Below are 16,823 nucleotides of genomic sequence, written 5' to 3'. Positions count from 1 at the left end.
CCTTCTCACTCCTGGGACCCTTGGCTCTTTTGGGAACCTCGGGCAGCTGCAGTGGAAGGAGCAGAAACCGGGGGAGAAAACCCGGCTTCACCAAGGGCGGGGCGACGCTGGGACAACTAGAAACAACCCGGCAGGTGCGGCGAAGGGAGATGTCTACTGCGTGGGATGGTGCCTTTCAAGAAGGCTAGGTTCTAGGCCATGGGGCAATTTCCAAGATTTTCCATGCCCTTAAACCCAAATGAAATTTACTTCACCCCACATCCCTTACTCCTACCCTCAGCCACAAGGGGAGTTAGTTTCACGCAGGCCTCAACTGTTTCTTGGCAGAGGACGGGATACTATCTTAGCCCCAAAACCATTACGCAAACTACGCCCTGCCTCCCTAGTTTCTTAAGGAGCTGGGGCGAGGAAAGTAGAACAGGAATGTCGGCCCCCTGCAGAGATGCTGAAGACCCAGTGGAACAAACCCACTCAGACGGCCGACGCTGTTGCAAAGCTTTATAGATCGGGGAAGCGGTCGCATCGGTATACAGTCGGTTCCCTGACCAAGTAGTAGCACCCGGGCCGGGGAACCGTGTGGGGTTAGGAGGAAGGGGAGAGAGAGAGAGGGAGGGGGAGAGAAACAGAGACAGAGACAGAGACAGACAGAGAGACAGAGAATACAGGAAGGCCGAAAAAGTACCCATAGAGAAACCTTGGTGATTCACTCTGCCTAAGAGCAAACATCGAAATACACCGTCGACATCTCCATTTAATATTTACATTCAAGCAGGTAATAATTGGAAGCTTATAGTTTAGACATTTCTAGTAGCAGCAGTTTCTAGAGAGCTTGTTTAGCTTTTTAACAAACTTTTTTTTTTGCACATAGAAACAACACATCCATGTGTACAGTATCAAAAAATATATACCAAGGTTATTGGTATTGCAGTTGGGGGGAGGGGAGGAGAAGAGAAAAGGGATGGAAATTAAATCAACCGAAATACTGAATGAGGGAAGAGAAAGGTAAACAGAAAATAATTTGCTTGATATAGAATATAAGGTGATCTAGAGGAAACTCCATAAATCTAGGTTTTTATATTTCAATATATAAATACCTACAAATAAATATATATATTTATATATATATATATATCGGCCCGATGGGGTGGTCGGGGGTTTTGAGCTCAAACAATACATTTCAATAATAACACCACGTACAAAGGGGAGCAAAGTCAGCACTTGACAAGTTAGCACGGTTAAAATATAATACTATAACTCTGAGACAGCCGCCCGGCTGTCATGTCAGTATCCGAGGTCCGGGCGGAAGCGGCTGGGAGCAGCTCCCGGGTGGGGGGAGGATGGGGGTTAGGGGAGGGAGCAGAGGGATAGCCCCTATAGGCACCGGGTGGAAGGAAGCTCGGGCTTCCCCTCCACTCCCCCAAACCCTTTCCCCCTGCAGTGCGGTGCGGAGCGGTGCAAGAGGGAGATGAGAAGGGCGGGGGGAGGGGACATAAGTGCCTCCTGCCTGGATGGGGAGAAAAAGTCGAAGGATAGGGTCACTAGGGTTTATTGGGGTTCTCTGCCTGTAAGTGCAGACCCTCAATCTCCAGTGGTCAGAAAGATGGGGATTCAGGCTCCCAGTCCACGCAAGCCAAGCCCCTCAACAGAGACAGAGCACCCCTTCCCGACTACACCCCAGAGCTACACGGTCACGTACTCTTTGAAAGTGACAGTGAGGCAGTTCGCTGTGACATCGGTGATAATTATATTTCCAAAGAAAGGTTTGAATTCGGTCAGTGTCTCCTCCGGCTCGTCCCGCGCCTCAGCCGGCGGCTTTTCGGCCGGCGCCGCCGCTGCCACTGTCGCCTGTGCCTCAGGTTTCACCTGCAGAGGGCTGGGAGGCTCCCCAGTCCCGCAGCGCGACTTGACGCAGCGCAAGTCAATGGGCTCGTCCAGGTCCGAGTCCAGGAGGATGACCTCGGGCTGAGGAAGGGAGGCGGCGGCCGAGGCCGCGGTGGGCAGGTCGACTGGTCGCTCAGCTACGGGGCTGGCGCCCAGGCAGGTGGGAGTGCTGACGCTGCGGGCCGTGAGGCGTTTCTTGCAGGGCTCTCGATCACCATGGGAATCCGAGAGACAGCGCTTACGGGAGTTAGCGAGATTTAAACCCACCGTGTGGTGGTGATGGTGATGGTGGTGATGGTGGTGATGGGAAGAAGGTGGGTGCGAGCCCCGGTTGGAGTCCCAAGCTAACAAATCGGGCTTGGTGGTGAGTTGTAGGGGTTGGTCTAGGAATGCCTCCTTAGCTGGGGAGGCCTTGCGGGAGCCAGAGTCCGGGATCTGAGCTTCCTCATCTTCCCCAATTTGGGCGTCCTCGTCCCGCCTTTTAGGGGGCAGATCAGGATTTTTCTCACTGGCCCCGGTCATTTTTTTCAAAGTCCTGTCTCCACTAGTATGCCGCTCTTCCCCAGCCTTCTTCTTGGTGTGGCCAGGAGAGCGGCTCTCAGTCTCAACTCCCTCCCCGGACTTGATTTTCACTGCTTGCATGCCATTTTCCATGTATTTGCTCATGACAATAACGATGCGTCCATTCTTATTCTTATTTTTAACTATTTTCATCTTGCCCCCGATCCCATTGCCGGCGGGCATTCCTGCCTCCTTGGGTGGGGGAGTAACGCCATTGGACTGGCCCTTCTCTGGGCCTTTGACACCAGCCCCACCCCCACTGGCTAGGGGCTTCACTGTACTCAGATAACTCTTAGACACTTGGCTGTGTGCCCACTTGTCCGGTGGATGGCTCTTGGTCCCCAAGTCCGGGCAAGTGGGATTGGGAGTCTCCTTGTGGCTAGGTTGGTACTGGAGGTCGTACATCTTGGGGTCTGGCTGGTAAGGGTGATGTTTCTTGCTGTTTAGTTGATAGTAGTATTTGCTGCTCTTGCCGTGCGGTGGGGGCTTGCCCCCTTGCTCCTTGCTATGTGGCTGGTACTGGTGGTGCTTTTTGCTGTTGAGTTCATATTGGTGACTTTGGCTTTTCCCTTGGGAGCCGAGCTCCAGCTTGGAGCGGTTGTCTGCTGAGGAATCTTGAAGGCCGGTCAGCACGTTGGAGCGTCGGGCAAAGGTGGGCACCTGAGAGATCAAATGTAAAGAAAGGTAAGTGAAGGGACTTGGCTAAGGCTGTGGGGAGGGGTAATACCGACATGCAGGAAGCAAAAAGAGCCCTTTTCCTTTCACTAATGATAGGGGTGCAGTAGTTCTCTAAAAAATTAAATTCAGCCTAGATCTAGAGGCTCAGTTTATACCCATGACCCTGGGGCAAAGAAACGTCCTCTCCAGCCTTTTCCCCAAAACTTTTTAGCTCCCTCATTGTTCCATTCAAATCTGATCTCCTCCCCCAGGGGTGATCCAGACTCAGAGAAAAACAAGGGGAAACAAGGAGGAAAACCCAAGATCTGTCCATGAACCCCCAATACCTCAAGTGCAACATGACTTATTGAGCTGGGGAAGGGGTAGTAGGGGTGTGCTTGGGGAGAATAGAGAAATGCTCGTTAACCTCGGATTTTTTTTTTTTAGAGACTAGGAAAGAGGAGACAAAACATTTAAATAATGAGACTAGGTATAGAAACTCTTCCTGCTACCCTCCCCCCAGTCCTCTTCCTCTCTATTCCTCAGTGTCCCAGCTGCACTGTTATATTTACTTGAACAACCAGGGGTTTAGGCTTCGGCCCTCTCTTCCGATATCCCATCAATTGCTCCTGCCGTTCCCTGGGGAGGAAACAAAGAATAATACTATTAGCAAGAGGGTCTCCTCATTCCCCTTTGCAGTGCCAAGCCAAGGAGCCAATATTTCTTCTAAAGAAAGAAAGCTTAAGTGAGCCAAAGGCGGGGAGGTAGCAATTAAAAACCACTGGGCAAAAAATGTGCAGGCTAGGGACCCTATGTCCTGCTCTCCTGTCCCTTCCTTAAAATGGGCCTAAAGACAATGGTCTAGGTAGGATGTTTGAGTATATCCGTCCCTCCCCACACACACCCAGGTAAGCAACACAACCCCCAACACAAGCCAGTGTCCTGTTTCCCTTAGATGAACCTTCTTTAGCAAGAACCTTCATTTGACAAAAAAAGTAAGAGCAGGAAGAGGGGTAACTCCGGGCTCCTGGGCAGTGACCTACCATTCCAAATATCCCTAGCTTAGACCCAGGGCAAAAATAAGTTGGGGGGGAGGGGAGGGGAGAAGACAGAGAATCCAATCAAGTCCAAATGAGGTATGTGTCGGATTCATCACTCTCCATCAGTAGTCCTGGATGCTAAATGACCTCATTAGGATTCAGATAACGAGTGCTGCCAGCAGAAGGGAAGACTTTCCAAAAGGCCAGGCACTAAACAGGGGGAGGAGCTGCACCCTTGTTTACACAAGGCAAATGAGCCAATTAGAGGCTGGAGGTGGAAGAGGGACTGGAAAACTATAGCCTGACCAGGTGAATAGTCACCTCCTTAATCCATACCCGGCCCATCCTCTAAGCAGATGGAAAGAAGTAGGAGGCAGGAAGCTGCAAGTGCAGAGCCTCCCTAAAGAGTATTTCGAGGCCGGCCTCAATTTCAAATCAGCAATTGCCCTCTGTGGTACATCTTCAGGCTGAGGGGTGCCAGGTTGAAGGATGCTCTAAACACCTTTACTCTAGGATATAGTTTCCAATGTTCTCAGGAATGAAAGACCCTGTCCCTGTCTGTAGGAAAAAACAGGTCTCCATAGACATCCTCCTTCCCTTCTGAGACTGTCTGGGTACTAGGTCTAGGAGCCAAGTGTCAGGACAGAGCAGGTTGGGGGCAGGAGCATTGCTTGGAAGTTGCATGGCATTGCAACATCCCAAGTTTAACTCTTCAGGGACCCATTATGCAACATGGCATCAGCCGGTGACATGGTTACGGGTTGTGAACTCCCCTGGGTGGGGGACAGGCAGGGTACGCACTAGGCGCCCCCGTGCCTAGACAAGCAACTTCCACATGAAACCCCTCCTAGAGGTCGGCTGGAGTTTACAGTTTTAGCGCCAAACACACAACAGGAAATAATGCAAAATATGGGGGGTGGGGGGGGAGGGAAAGGAGGCAGAACCTTGTACAGATAAGCTTGAAAGGCCCTCCTCTCCCCTCCCTTTCCCCTCCAGTTCTCCCTGAAATAGACTACCTAAAGCCACCAGCAGAGAATCCAGCTGCAGCAGCTGCAGCCTTACATGCATCTGCTGGGATGCAAGGTCCTAGGGAAGAGCCTCTTTCAGCATAAAATTCAGACCGCATTCCCTACCTCACCTTCCCCTCCACCTTCAGGACAACACGGTTGCACCACAACTTTCTTTCACTATCCCTGGAACCAAACCCACACTCTCAACGGCCCCCTTCCCTTCCCCTGCCATCCCCTCACAAGAGAAGTACAGCTGGTGTGTATGTGTGAGGGAAACTTGGTAGGTGGGGGGTGGGGGTGGGGCTAACAGTAAAGCCTCAGTGTAAACTGTAGCAAGGGGAAGGGGTTGGGGACCTGTCCACTTCACGCCGGCCTCCAACAGGTTAAATTTAGTTCCATGACGTCCTGGTTGTTGCACAATGCCAGCTCCCGAGGAGCTGCTCCGCAGGTTAAGGGTGCCAAGAGCCCAGTGACTGTAAGAAAGCGAATACCTAGGCTTCGGGGGTGGAGCTGGAGGGGTGGGGTTGTGAGGGGGCAGTGGGGGACCAGGCGTGGCTAAGAATCCAGGCCGTGGCAAAGCCACCCTCAATGCTCTCTCCCTCTCCCTCTCCCTCCTCCTTCCAAGTAACCCCCGAAATATCCAACTCTCTTATTGCACCCCCTCCCCTGGATAATGGAAGAGCCAAAGACATTTGTAAAGGAGCAGAGAAACTTGAGGGCTTCCCCAAGACAGAAGGGGGAGATACTGTGCGATCGCACCCCACCTATTCCTAAAACAGCTTCTCCCGCTTTCCCTTTTCCATATACGGTCACTGCAGGCGGCCGCCGCGGCTTCGGGGATTCTCACCTGTTCTGGAAAGCGATCAGCAGTCTGGGATCCAGGATATTCTCCTCAGGTTCCCACGTGTTATATCTTGCAAAGGGAAAGGGGGGAGGGAGATACATCAGAAGAAATAATCCACCTCTGTGGCTGCCAGGAAGGGGAACGACAAATAAGGCCCTGCTTTATCTTAATGAAGCGAAAACTGCTGCTGCTGCTGCTGCTGGTGGTGTGTGTGTGTGTGTGTGTGTGTGTGTGTGTGTGTGTGTGTGTGTGTGTGTGTGTGCGTGTGCGCGTATGTGTGTGTGTGTGTGTGTAGGAGAGGTTTTGTAGGCACAAGAGTCAATGGCATTCTCCACCCCTTTGCACACACCCCCTCCCCCAACCCCACGAGTTCTCTGCAAACCAAACTCTAAATGCACAAGCCCAGGGCAGGGCGAAGGGGGTGCTGGAGGACGGTGACCAGAAAAATAAAACAGTTTATTTTGCAGAGTTATTAGCTAAGAATTTTGAACATGTTACTGCGACATATTCTAAAACCACTTTGCTCCTATGAACACTGTGTGCAAACAGCAGAAATATAAAGTCACCGTCCCCCCTCCTTCTCTCTTTCTGGGCGCCCCCAAAAGGTTTCAGTCATCCCTGACTTGACCCTTAATTCTACATTAGCCAGCCGTCCTTCCGGATGAAGCGGAGCTCCGTTGTCATGGCCATTCAAATCCCAAATATTCGGCAACACAAAATATATGCGTGAGTGTGTGTGTGTGTGTGTGTGTGTGTGTGTGTGTGTGTGTGTATGCCTGTGTGTGCGTCTGTCTCTATCCGGTGTCATCGCATTTCAAATTAAAAAAAAAAAACGAACCAAAAGCGCCACAATGACAGTTCCCAACATTTTCTGCCTTTTTTCTCCCCTCCCTCCACCATCAGGAGGGAGGAGACACACAATTGCATTTTCGTCGCTTTTTAATTTTTTTTTTTTGGTTTTGCAATATGGAGCCGTTCGGTGGAGGGAAAGGGGAAAGAAGCCATTTTCTGCTGCACATCAGTCAGTGCCTGCTCGCTCCCTCCCTTCCTCCCTCCCTCCTCCGGCCTCCCCGGCTCGGCTCCACGTTTCTCCAGCCTTCTCCTAGCTCTTTTTAGTGCATAAATTAGTGATGGCATTTCCCGGAGAGCACAACACAGGGATCCAGGCTAGGGACTCTGCAGCTCCCGCTTCGCTAGTGCCTGCCACCGACCTCCCCACCCCCTCCCCCCTTTTGCCCCCTACTCCGCCTCCCGTTTATTCTCCCCCCCTCTCATCTCTGGTCCAGCAGTCCAAGACACCCGCTCTCTCCCTACCCCCGCCTCCCTCTCCCCAGGTCCACTACTTACTTGGGGGACCAGCCTCTCCATTTCACAAGATACTCCACTCTGCCCTGCGGGGGTGGAAGAGACAAGACTCAGCCCTGAGCAAGCGGTTTGCACTGGATCTCTCGCTCTACCTCCGCGGCTTCCCGGATCCTTCAGCTTCCCCACCCCCCAACCCCCTTCTTGTCTCCTCTCGGTCTGTCTCGCTGTCTCCTCTTTCCCCTTCTCTCTTCTTCACGGCCGTCCGTTCCCCTCCCTTGCAGCGGCTACCTTACCTTTCGGATTCGCTTCTTCTCGATGCTTTCCACCGCGAAGACGTGTTCCCCAACAGCTGGCAGCTCCATGTTGAGGCCAGAGCGAGCCCAGGGCTCGAGGGGGTTGGCGAGGTTGCAGACGCTGCTGGCTCTCCCGGGCGTCCTGCTGCACCACTGGCTGAGTGGCTGCCACTGCCACCGTTGCTTCTGCTCTTGCTCTGCTCCGCCAGGCTGACTCGCTCCCTGGACCTCTCACCGCTCCTGTCTCTTGCTCTCACAGACAACTGAGCCCCAGCCGATCCTGCACAAGCAACTCATGCAAATCCCGGACGTCAGTAGGGCGGGGCCTCTACAGGCCCAGCTTGTCGTCAAGGGGAGGGAAACAGAAGGGGATTGGTGCAGCCGGGCCTGCCAAGGCACTGGAACTGGGCGGGAGGAGGAGGAGGAGGGAAGAATGGGAAGGGGGAGGGGAAGAGTGACTGAGGAGTGAGCGAGCCAGCTACAGAGGGAGAGAGAGGGAGGGAGAGACAGAGAGAGATGGAGGTTTGGAAAGAGAAATAGGTACCAGGAAGAAGAGGTAGCGGGCAGAGAGGCTGTGTAAGGTTAACAGCATAGGAAACTGGGTCTTGGGGAGCCGGCGGAGGTGTGTGGGGGGGTCAGGTCTTCCTTCTCCGCAGGCATTGGGCTGGTTCTGTGCTCTTGGGGTCTCTTTCTCGCTGTGCACAGCCTGGGGTCCTCTGCTGGGGGGCCACAGAGTGAATCTACAGCGAGTCAAAATTGCACCAAATTGCATCATGTGCAAATAGAATCGCATAAGAAAAATTGCCTGCAGGGGGCGGAATCGATGCCAGGGCAGTCCGTGCGACCCCTTCACTCCTGGGTCCAGGTGGCCCCTTCCGTGCGTGCCGCGCCCTGGAAGGCTTCTAGGGATGCGAGGTGAGGAAGAGGGAACAGGAAAAGGCGAAAGGGCAGGGAAAGAAAGAGGCAGGAAGAATCCCCTGCGAGAAGATGAAGAAGTGGGAGGAATGACCAAAAAAGTAATAAGCCCTAAGGAACCGGACAAGAAGCGCTCAAACCAGGAGATGACCAGAGCCGGGCTCCTAATTTACCGATGGCGTTTCCTCCTGGCACCGGGACATGCCTGAAAGTACAGACCCCAGCAGCCTCCGCGGCGAACCAGCGGGAAGAGAAGACAAGAAGGGGCCGGGAGAGAGGGCGAGGAAAGAAAGCTAGGAAAACTGAAGGGGAGCGTCGACTCATGGGAGGAACTGGCGCGACGCCGATGGACACTGGGAAGAGACAAGGAACGAGGAAACGGGAAGGGGTGATTAGGGAAGAGAGAGAGGAGGTTGGGGATGAGACCCAAGGAGAGGGTGAAGAGAAGACAGCAGAGCTAGGAGCACATCCGCAGGAAGTGAAATGGACTATTAAGGATGAAGAAAAGACAAACCTAGGACACAGCACAAGAGAGAAGAAGAAACAGAATAATCCACTGGCTTCTCAGCTAGCCTTCTCATGGGCCCTGGAGCCGGAGCCCTTTGCACCAGCTACATTCGGTGGCTTTCAGCGACCAAGGACGTGTGAAGTTTAGCACCTACGGTTGGAGAAGCTGTGCTTTCCCCGGCTAGGGGCGCTGCTGCTTTCCCCTAGGTTGCTCCGAAATCCCTAATACTCCGAAGGAGAGGTGGGGAGGGTGCGTTGATAAGGGCCACAGGGCAGGAGAGAGGATAAGAGGTTCTTGCCTGAGGGGATCTCTGGACCTCTCGAGGACCCCGGAGATGCGGAATCCGGTAATACCCGGTATGAAATGGCCTACATACTAGGAAGGGGGGAGTCTCCGAAAGACATCGGGTTGGAGGACAGCATTGAAATCTCCGAGAGCCAGGAAGGCGTTTAGGGGAGAGATTATAGTAGTGAACCCCGAAAAACGCCTGGAGTTAGCATTATTAACTACATTCACGAAGAAATTGAAAAACGTTAACTGTGTAATAAATGACTCCCTGCATTTACAACTTTTAGTACTATTACTACTGCTCCCGACACTGACGAGTACTACCTACTACCATGGCTGCGCAGTAGCAGCAGTGCAGAGAGTAAAGCGACTTCTGCCGTGACAATCTCCCAACAAATACAAAGTACAAATCTAGTTTTCCTTCGGATAACTTGCAGAGCCCAAGGAAGCAGCCCGTGCTCTAACCTCATAGGACAACAAGGGAAACCCAGGCTGAAGGAGACCCACTAATGAATGGATGGATGAAGGAACCCCAGGGTCCTGACCTTCAGTCCCTCCAGTCAGAGTTTAAATAAAGGGAAAGGAAGAAATTGCATATGATCATAAAAGCTACATCTTGTTGGGAGATTGTGGTTTTTAATACCCCTGTAGCTAGAAGAGGCTTTTCTTTATGCTGTCTGATGATACCTTTCCATTTTCATCCCTGGTTCTATCCGGTAGCTTCTTGAAAGAGTCAGAAACAAAGGGAGTGGGGCACAAGCGGCGGGAAGGACTGTAAAGGGAAGGTATGCTGTACCCCCAAACAGACTAGGTCCTATTAGAGTCAATCCCCTGGGGTCGTGATTTGAAAGGAAAAATACAACAGAGCAGTCTCCAGATTTGTAGCTAACTGTATACTCAATGTACTTCTCAGTTGGGAAAGGGTGGGGGCTTCCCAAGGCTCTTCCCGCCTCCTAACTCTAAAATCCCCATGAAAGGGGGACTCTGCTACAAAGAGGTCTGGTTCACCTGGCACCGAGGGGAGAAAGCCCAGCACCAACTCCATCCCTCCTAGCCGCCAGGGGCGTCGGTCCATTATAGGACGCCGATTTCTCTTCCTCCGAGTCGGGGCCCTTTGCTTAAAGCTCCCTTAGCCGAGGAGTTAAGGAGGAGGAGGGGACAGAGAGTATTCGAGGCTCTGGTCGTCCACGTGGCGCCGAATTCTAGGTTTGGTTCCCAGCTTTGCCCGACGGCCTAAAACCACCCAGATTTGGAGGCGGGGGTGGGGGGTGGGGTGGGGGGAGGGAGGGATAGAGGGAGAAGAGTGAACAGAGACAAGAAAGGGACCCAGGCTGGCGTGTTTTCTCTTCCGGAGTCAGCTTTAGAGCCAGGGTGGCAAACTAAAGAGCAAGCAGATACTCGGGGACTCTCCCAAACCCTCTCCTGGCCCCTACAGCACCCGTGAGGGCCCCAGTTCTGACCAGTTGGGAGGGTGATTTGTAAAATGCTAGAAATATAAAAGTGTCCAACAAACGCGGAGACTCTCTTCCCTCGGTCTGTTATTTATTTATTTTCGTACAAAGCAAGGGGGTGGGAGAGAAAAAAAGTTAAAAAGCTCGTAAACGTTCCACCATCCTTTCCCCTGCCCATCAGAAGTTAAAGGATAGCAGCACCTCAGACAGGAGCCAGGGTCCAAGGGGAAGGCTAAAGGCAGGGAGGAAAACTAATCCGAAATGTGAACCGGGAAGGAGGACTATCCCACTGCCTTGTCACCCGCTTTTGAATCTCTTTGCTTTCTTCGTAGGGGAAAAACCTCGAATATTCCCTGTCTTCGCCCAGAGCAGCCTAGAGCTTCGTGGGTAGAGTCCTTAGTCCAAATTTCACCAAAACTGATCTCACCTAAAGAGAGAACCTACACAGCAACAAAAGCCTGAAGGATCCAGCCCCTGGTGTCTAAAGACAGGAGAGTTCAGAGCCAGTCCTTTCCCGGGAGAAACCTACCCCTCTGCACACTGGAGTCCAGAAAAGATTTGAGGGCTGGTTTTCCCCCCCTTTCTTTATTTCTTTCTTCCTATGGGCTAGAAATGCCCTCTTGTCTTTCATCTGCTTGGAGCTTAGCTCTCTTCGAAAACATCCCTTGTGCCCCATTCCCGAATGGAATTCGCCCTCCCCCACCCCCAACTCTGCACTGGTTGGAGCCCGTAAAAGAAAGTGACCTCTCCCCAAAGAGGCTATGCAACCCATCCCGGGCCATTCCCCAAGTTCAGACTGCCACAACCCGACCCCGTGGAAGCTTGGGGTCCTCTTAGATAGTGACAACCTGACAACGGATGAAGGCAAAATGCGTTACCCCTTCTCCACCCCCATCTCCAATTTCTCCCAACTCAATTAACTACACTTGAGTTTAAACCCCGAAAAATATTTACTCCCCTAAAAGCCCCTAATCCATAATTCCTCTTCTCTGAAGGGAAATTCCTTCCTCAGGTTGGAGAAGTTCTTTCCACCCCACCTTAAGGTTTTCCCAACTCAAGAGCCGCTACGCATTCTTTCACTGGATGTATTCTACGGGACCGTGACTTTTTCAGAACTAGTTGGGACCAGTAAGTAGTCCCTTTATTAAGTGGTCGCGTTCTTTCATAGCTTCATTCTCCAAGGGAATTGAAGGTGAAATTTCTGAAAGATGAGGTTGAAGAGGAATTTACCGAGAATGACAAATCTTCCTCGGGATTTACTAGATCGTTCATTTCTGGACCAAGTGTTAGTCTGGAAACTCTCCTTTAACTTTATTGCGAGTATGATTATAACGCTGTATTTTTAGCGGTGACTGAGGGGAATCCTTAGGGGAAACGTGCTGGATTCTCCAGGGAAAAGTTGTAAAGGAGGACTGCAGTAATTTTTTTCCACCCCCTTCTTTTTTTGACTTCCAGACTTCAGCAACTTTCAGGAACTCTCTACTCACACCCTAGCTCAATTGGGGTGGGGGGAGATAGAAGGAACTAGCTCTTTGTGGTCATCCTCCCCACCCCACCTTCCGTGGCAACGCTTAGCTCCTGATGACCCGGATCTCACAGCTTCGCGGCGAATCAGTTTACTGGATCCCTCCAGCATTTCTGTCTCGGACTGGAGAACCAGTATGGGTGCCCCGGCAGCAGACTGAGGCAGGGGAGCAGGAGGGAAGAGGGCAGGCAAACCAGCAACATCCAGCAAATAAGAGATCGGAAGCCCTTGGGCTAGAATTAACCAAGCTAGATATCCAGCCCGGGCCACGCAACTGCGAGTCCTTTTCCACTCGCTGGAACTCTGGGGTAGTCTTCGTACTCATCCTCACTTCCCCCGCCCGTACACACACGTACACACAAACACGCGCACAGACTTGAATGTAGAGGATCGTGGGACACAAAGAGGGGAAGTGAAGGATTTAAAAACATTTAAAATATAGACCCCATTTCTCAACCAATCTCTGCCCCCCAACAGTGAGAAATCGGAGACAGTGGAGGCCTCGTCTTGGGAACCCCGACCGACCCAATAGATATTTATTCCCCACCCCCTTCAGATCCACTTTTAAAATAATAAATGTCGAGCCTTCCCCCTTGGGCTGCCCTCCGCTGGGGTGCGTTTACTAACGTTTGGTTTATTTTGTTTATGTATTTATTTAGGTCTGGCTCCCGAGTATTTCTCCTTTCGTTGGAATTCATGATTCACACCCTCCGCTGGCTCTCGGGGCCCTCTCTCTGAGCCGGGCTTTTCCCAGCCATGCCCTGAAACCCATCGGTGCCCACCACACAAACGGCAGGTCACCCCCTTCCCCTCCCCCTCCCCTTCCGAGAGCTGCAGCTGAAAAGCTGCACATGAAGTAACAGCCTAGCCCCCACCCCCCGAGGTGCTTAAGTTGTTTTAAATCCCAAACGGAGCCACACCCTGTACCCCCCCCCCCACACACACACATACATTGTGCCCTTCCATCGCCCTCAAAGCCCCCTTTCCCTAGTATCTGGGGCTCGCCAGACCCCGCGGGAGTGCAAAGGGTTAAGCGCGTGTGCTGGAAAGGGTATTTAGTTATGCAAATCGGTCAGCTTCTGAGACGTGTGTGTATATGCATGTATGTGTGTGTGTGTGCGTGTGTGCGTGCCTGTGTGTGTATGTGTAAGCGCGCGCGCCCCCGGTGGCAGCGTGTGCAGCGGCTGTTGAGCCAAGCCAAGACTAGCCGCCCTAGGCCCAGCAACCCTTTTCCTCGTTCCCACCCCCTTCCTTCCTCCGGCCCAGGCTTCCTCAGAGCGAGAGGAGCTGGGCTGGGCAGATCGGAAGGGGCTAGGAGGCCGCCTCCGGTGTAGCTCGTGCCGGGAGAGGGTGGGGAATGGGGAGAGGGGGAGTGGGGAGCCTCTTGGAGGCGGGGGTTGGTTTTTCCGAAGCAGCTGCACCAGCGCCTTATCGTTACTCTAACGATCGATGGTTAGTTCAGGGGCACGAAGTCTTGGGGGGCTGGGCTGACGCAAACCGTTTTTGCCCCAGGAAAGAGGATTTATACCAGTCCAGTTGAGTAGTGTGCAAAGGGCGGGAGGGGGGCGAGGGAGGGCGATGGGAGTGGGGAGACTGAATCCTTAGCAAAACAGAGCAAGATCTGTCTTAGGCCTCTGAAACTAGAGGAATAAACATTCAAAGGAAAGTGGCGGACCCGGGAATAGGTAGCAAATTTTGCTGTTTTGAATTCACCATCACCGCACACTCTCTCACCCACCCTTCTCCTCACTTTCAGCTCTTCCTAATTCACCCAAGGCAATGATGATGTCCTCTGACCAACAGGCTCAGGCCCATCTCGAACCCAAACAAATAAAAAATAATTCTTATGTGCCTGACCCTCCCACCCAGTTCATTGCATAGCTAAAAAGAATCTCTCATTTAGCTTGTCTGCCTTTTTAAGGTTCTTAAAACGCTTCTATTCTCTTCCTAGAGCAATGGGCACAAATGAGGTAATACCTCCAAGGTACCCGCAGGTTCTAGCCCTATTACCTTTCTTTCAGGATTCTTATTTCACCCACCGCCCCGCCTCAGGCCCCAGCTGTGGCCCATTGGTTAAGTGAGGGGGAGGGAGCTTGCACTAGCGAAGCCCTCCCCTAGGGGGCAGGCTACTCCTGAAGGACTTTCAAGAGCTAAACAGATCAATAAAGTCAGAGACCTGTGTGATTCCATCTCTGGGTTGTCCAGCACTCTGGAGCAGAAAGAAGGGTTTGGGGGCTGTTGTTGGTATTTCGTTCCTGCTGCTGCCCACAGGTATGGGCAAAGAAAACATCTTTCCCTCTCTGCCTGGCAACTTCACTCAAGCTGGCTCTAACACTGGCTTTTTACTGCTTATGTTGTCTGGGAAGCTGAGAAACGACCGGTTTTCTAAAACTAGGACCAGTCATGTCATAGTGGATTTTTAACCTTATGAGCCTCATCCTTTTATTTAGCCCCATAAGAACGAAAAGAGATACTACTTTAATGGCTAGGGCCATTAATTCTTTTTTTTTTTGCCATTAATTCTTAAAATGGGCACATATCTCAAAGTGCTTCTCCTTTGGCATTTTAGATGAGGGTTATATGTAAAGTGTATACAAAGGTTTTTTTCTTTAATAAAAAAATAGGAAAGCTCAGAGTAAGATAATCACAGAGTCCTTTCTTCTACTATCAAAGAGCCAATAAAAAGCAAACTGATATTACAATTTAGATTTCCCTGGAGTGCTGAGAGGGGAGTTAATGTAAGAATTAGTATCCAATGTGAAGAGTGGCAGAAATGAACCACCGCCTGGAAATATTTTCCCTAATCAAAGGTTTACTTAAGAAGGAAAAAAAAAAGTTGGATTTTCCTTGAAATTCATTACTCTCGTATCTTATTAAAAACTGTCTTGACATTTCACTGTAACAGAAGCTTTCCAAGCCTAGCTAACAGAGAGGGCAAAGAAAAGCATTCATGTTTGCAATAAAATCCTAGCATACCCAAGAATCTAGGGATATGTCACACCAAAGGAAACAACTTGTAATGCTTCATTAACTCAGGTAACCTGTAAAAAGGAGCCCAATAAATTGGCAGCTTCAGACACCAGGGAACCTTGAAAAGGGGTAGCAGATGGGTTGGAATTTGTCTTCAGATGATTTACAATTAGTGGCTGAAGTTCCAGAGAAAGTTCAGGGTTTTTTTCTCTGCTTAGGTTCTCATGGAGACCAAAGAATGGGTTCTATGGAGTGAATTGTGTGGGAGAGGGACAGAAGGAAAGAGAGGGTTGAAGAAGCAAGAGGGATCATTTATAAAGGTGGTAAACAACCATAACTAACCATTCGTGGTTCTGAAAGAGACTCCAAGAATTATACTTCTAGGCAGTGATGGAGAGTGGGAAACATTAACTTAGTCTCACATTCAGTTCTTAGGTTGGACTGAGTTCCTTGTCTTTGGAAACAAACCTCACTGGTTAGAGATTCATTCTAGGGTGTATCCTGGACCACTTCCCCTTCGTAAACAACAGCAGAGCCTCCCAAATATTTTCTTGACATTTCTCTCTATTTCAATTCAATTCCATTTCACAAGCATTTATATAAAGTGTCTAGTATTGACAAAAGCACTACACTAGGTATTGGGGCTACAAAGACAAAAAAAAGAAAAAAATTAGAGTCTCTACCTTTAAGAAGCTAACAATCCATTGGGGTATAGGACAGGCACACAGATAAGGAGAGAAAGGGAGAGAGGGAGAGGGAGGGAAAGATACACACACACACACACACACACACACACACACACGAAACACAGAGACAGAAAGACCATTCTAATTAGCTAGAGGATCATGAACTGCCTCATAGAAGAAGTGGCACCTGAAATTATTTGAAGGAAACTAGAGAGCCCAAGAGGCAGAGGTGAAGGAGTGCATTCCTGATATGGGAGACCACTTGTAAAAAGGCATATCAGCAGGGGATGGAATGTCATGTTTGGAAAACAGCTAACAGGCCAATTTCAAAACTCTCTCTCTCTCTCTCTCTCTCTCTCTCTCTCTCTCTCTCTCTCTCTCTCCTGCCCCTTCTATTTTGAATAGTTTAGAACCATATCTAATACTATAGATTTCTCCTGAACATTCAGCTGGTATGTGTCATGAGGGTGATTGCCTGAGATTTGACAGTAATGATTATAATGGTGGTGATTTTGTATTCTTTGACTCACTCTGATACCAGAGGTTCACAAGCAAATCTATCTCCTCTTTTGCTTGAAAACAGTGCTTTCTTTGATTCCTCCCCCTAAATGGCCAGATCTCATGGAAAGTGTTCCAAATAGAATAGGCCCTTCATTTCTTTAATTATTTTACTTGCATATTCTCTCTCTCTCTCTCTCTCTCTCTCTCTCTCTCTCTCTCTCTCTCTCTCTCTCTCTCTCTCTCTCCCTTCCCCTCTCACCTGAGTGCCATGAAATATTACTTCAGATGCAAGCCTAGAGATAAATGGTTTTCAGAACTTTTTAAAAATGTCTACAGCTGTTATGTACACTGACATAGGGTATCAGAGGCTCAATCACTCCCACACACT

General features: G+C 50.7%; 1 protein-coding gene across 1 annotated transcript; it reads right to left on the bottom strand.

Annotated features, from left to right (window-relative positions):
- Positions 1 to 733: 733 nt before the first annotated feature.
- On the bottom strand, positions 734 to 7,910 carry CBX4 (chromobox 4). The gene is made up of 5 exons (XM_044004346.1): positions 7,592 to 7,910; positions 7,341 to 7,384; positions 5,997 to 6,062; positions 3,672 to 3,738; positions 734 to 3,102 (listed from the first exon to the last, which is right to left on the bottom strand). The coding sequence occupies exons 1-5, from the start codon at positions 7,658 to 7,660 to the stop codon at positions 1,681 to 1,683; spliced, it is 1,668 nt and encodes a 555-aa protein (XP_043860281.1). The 5' UTR covers positions 7,661 to 7,910; the 3' UTR covers positions 734 to 1,680.
- Positions 7,911 to 16,823: the final 8,913 nt, after the last annotated feature.

The sequence above is a fragment of the Dromiciops gliroides genome, chromosome 4 (assembly GCF_019393635.1).
Source record: "Dromiciops gliroides isolate mDroGli1 chromosome 4, mDroGli1.pri, whole genome shotgun sequence".
Taxonomy (NCBI): Eukaryota; Metazoa; Chordata; class Mammalia; order Microbiotheria; family Microbiotheriidae; genus Dromiciops; species Dromiciops gliroides.
Note: the sequence above shows the minus strand (reverse complement) of the source record. Positions and strands in the feature narration are given on the sequence as shown.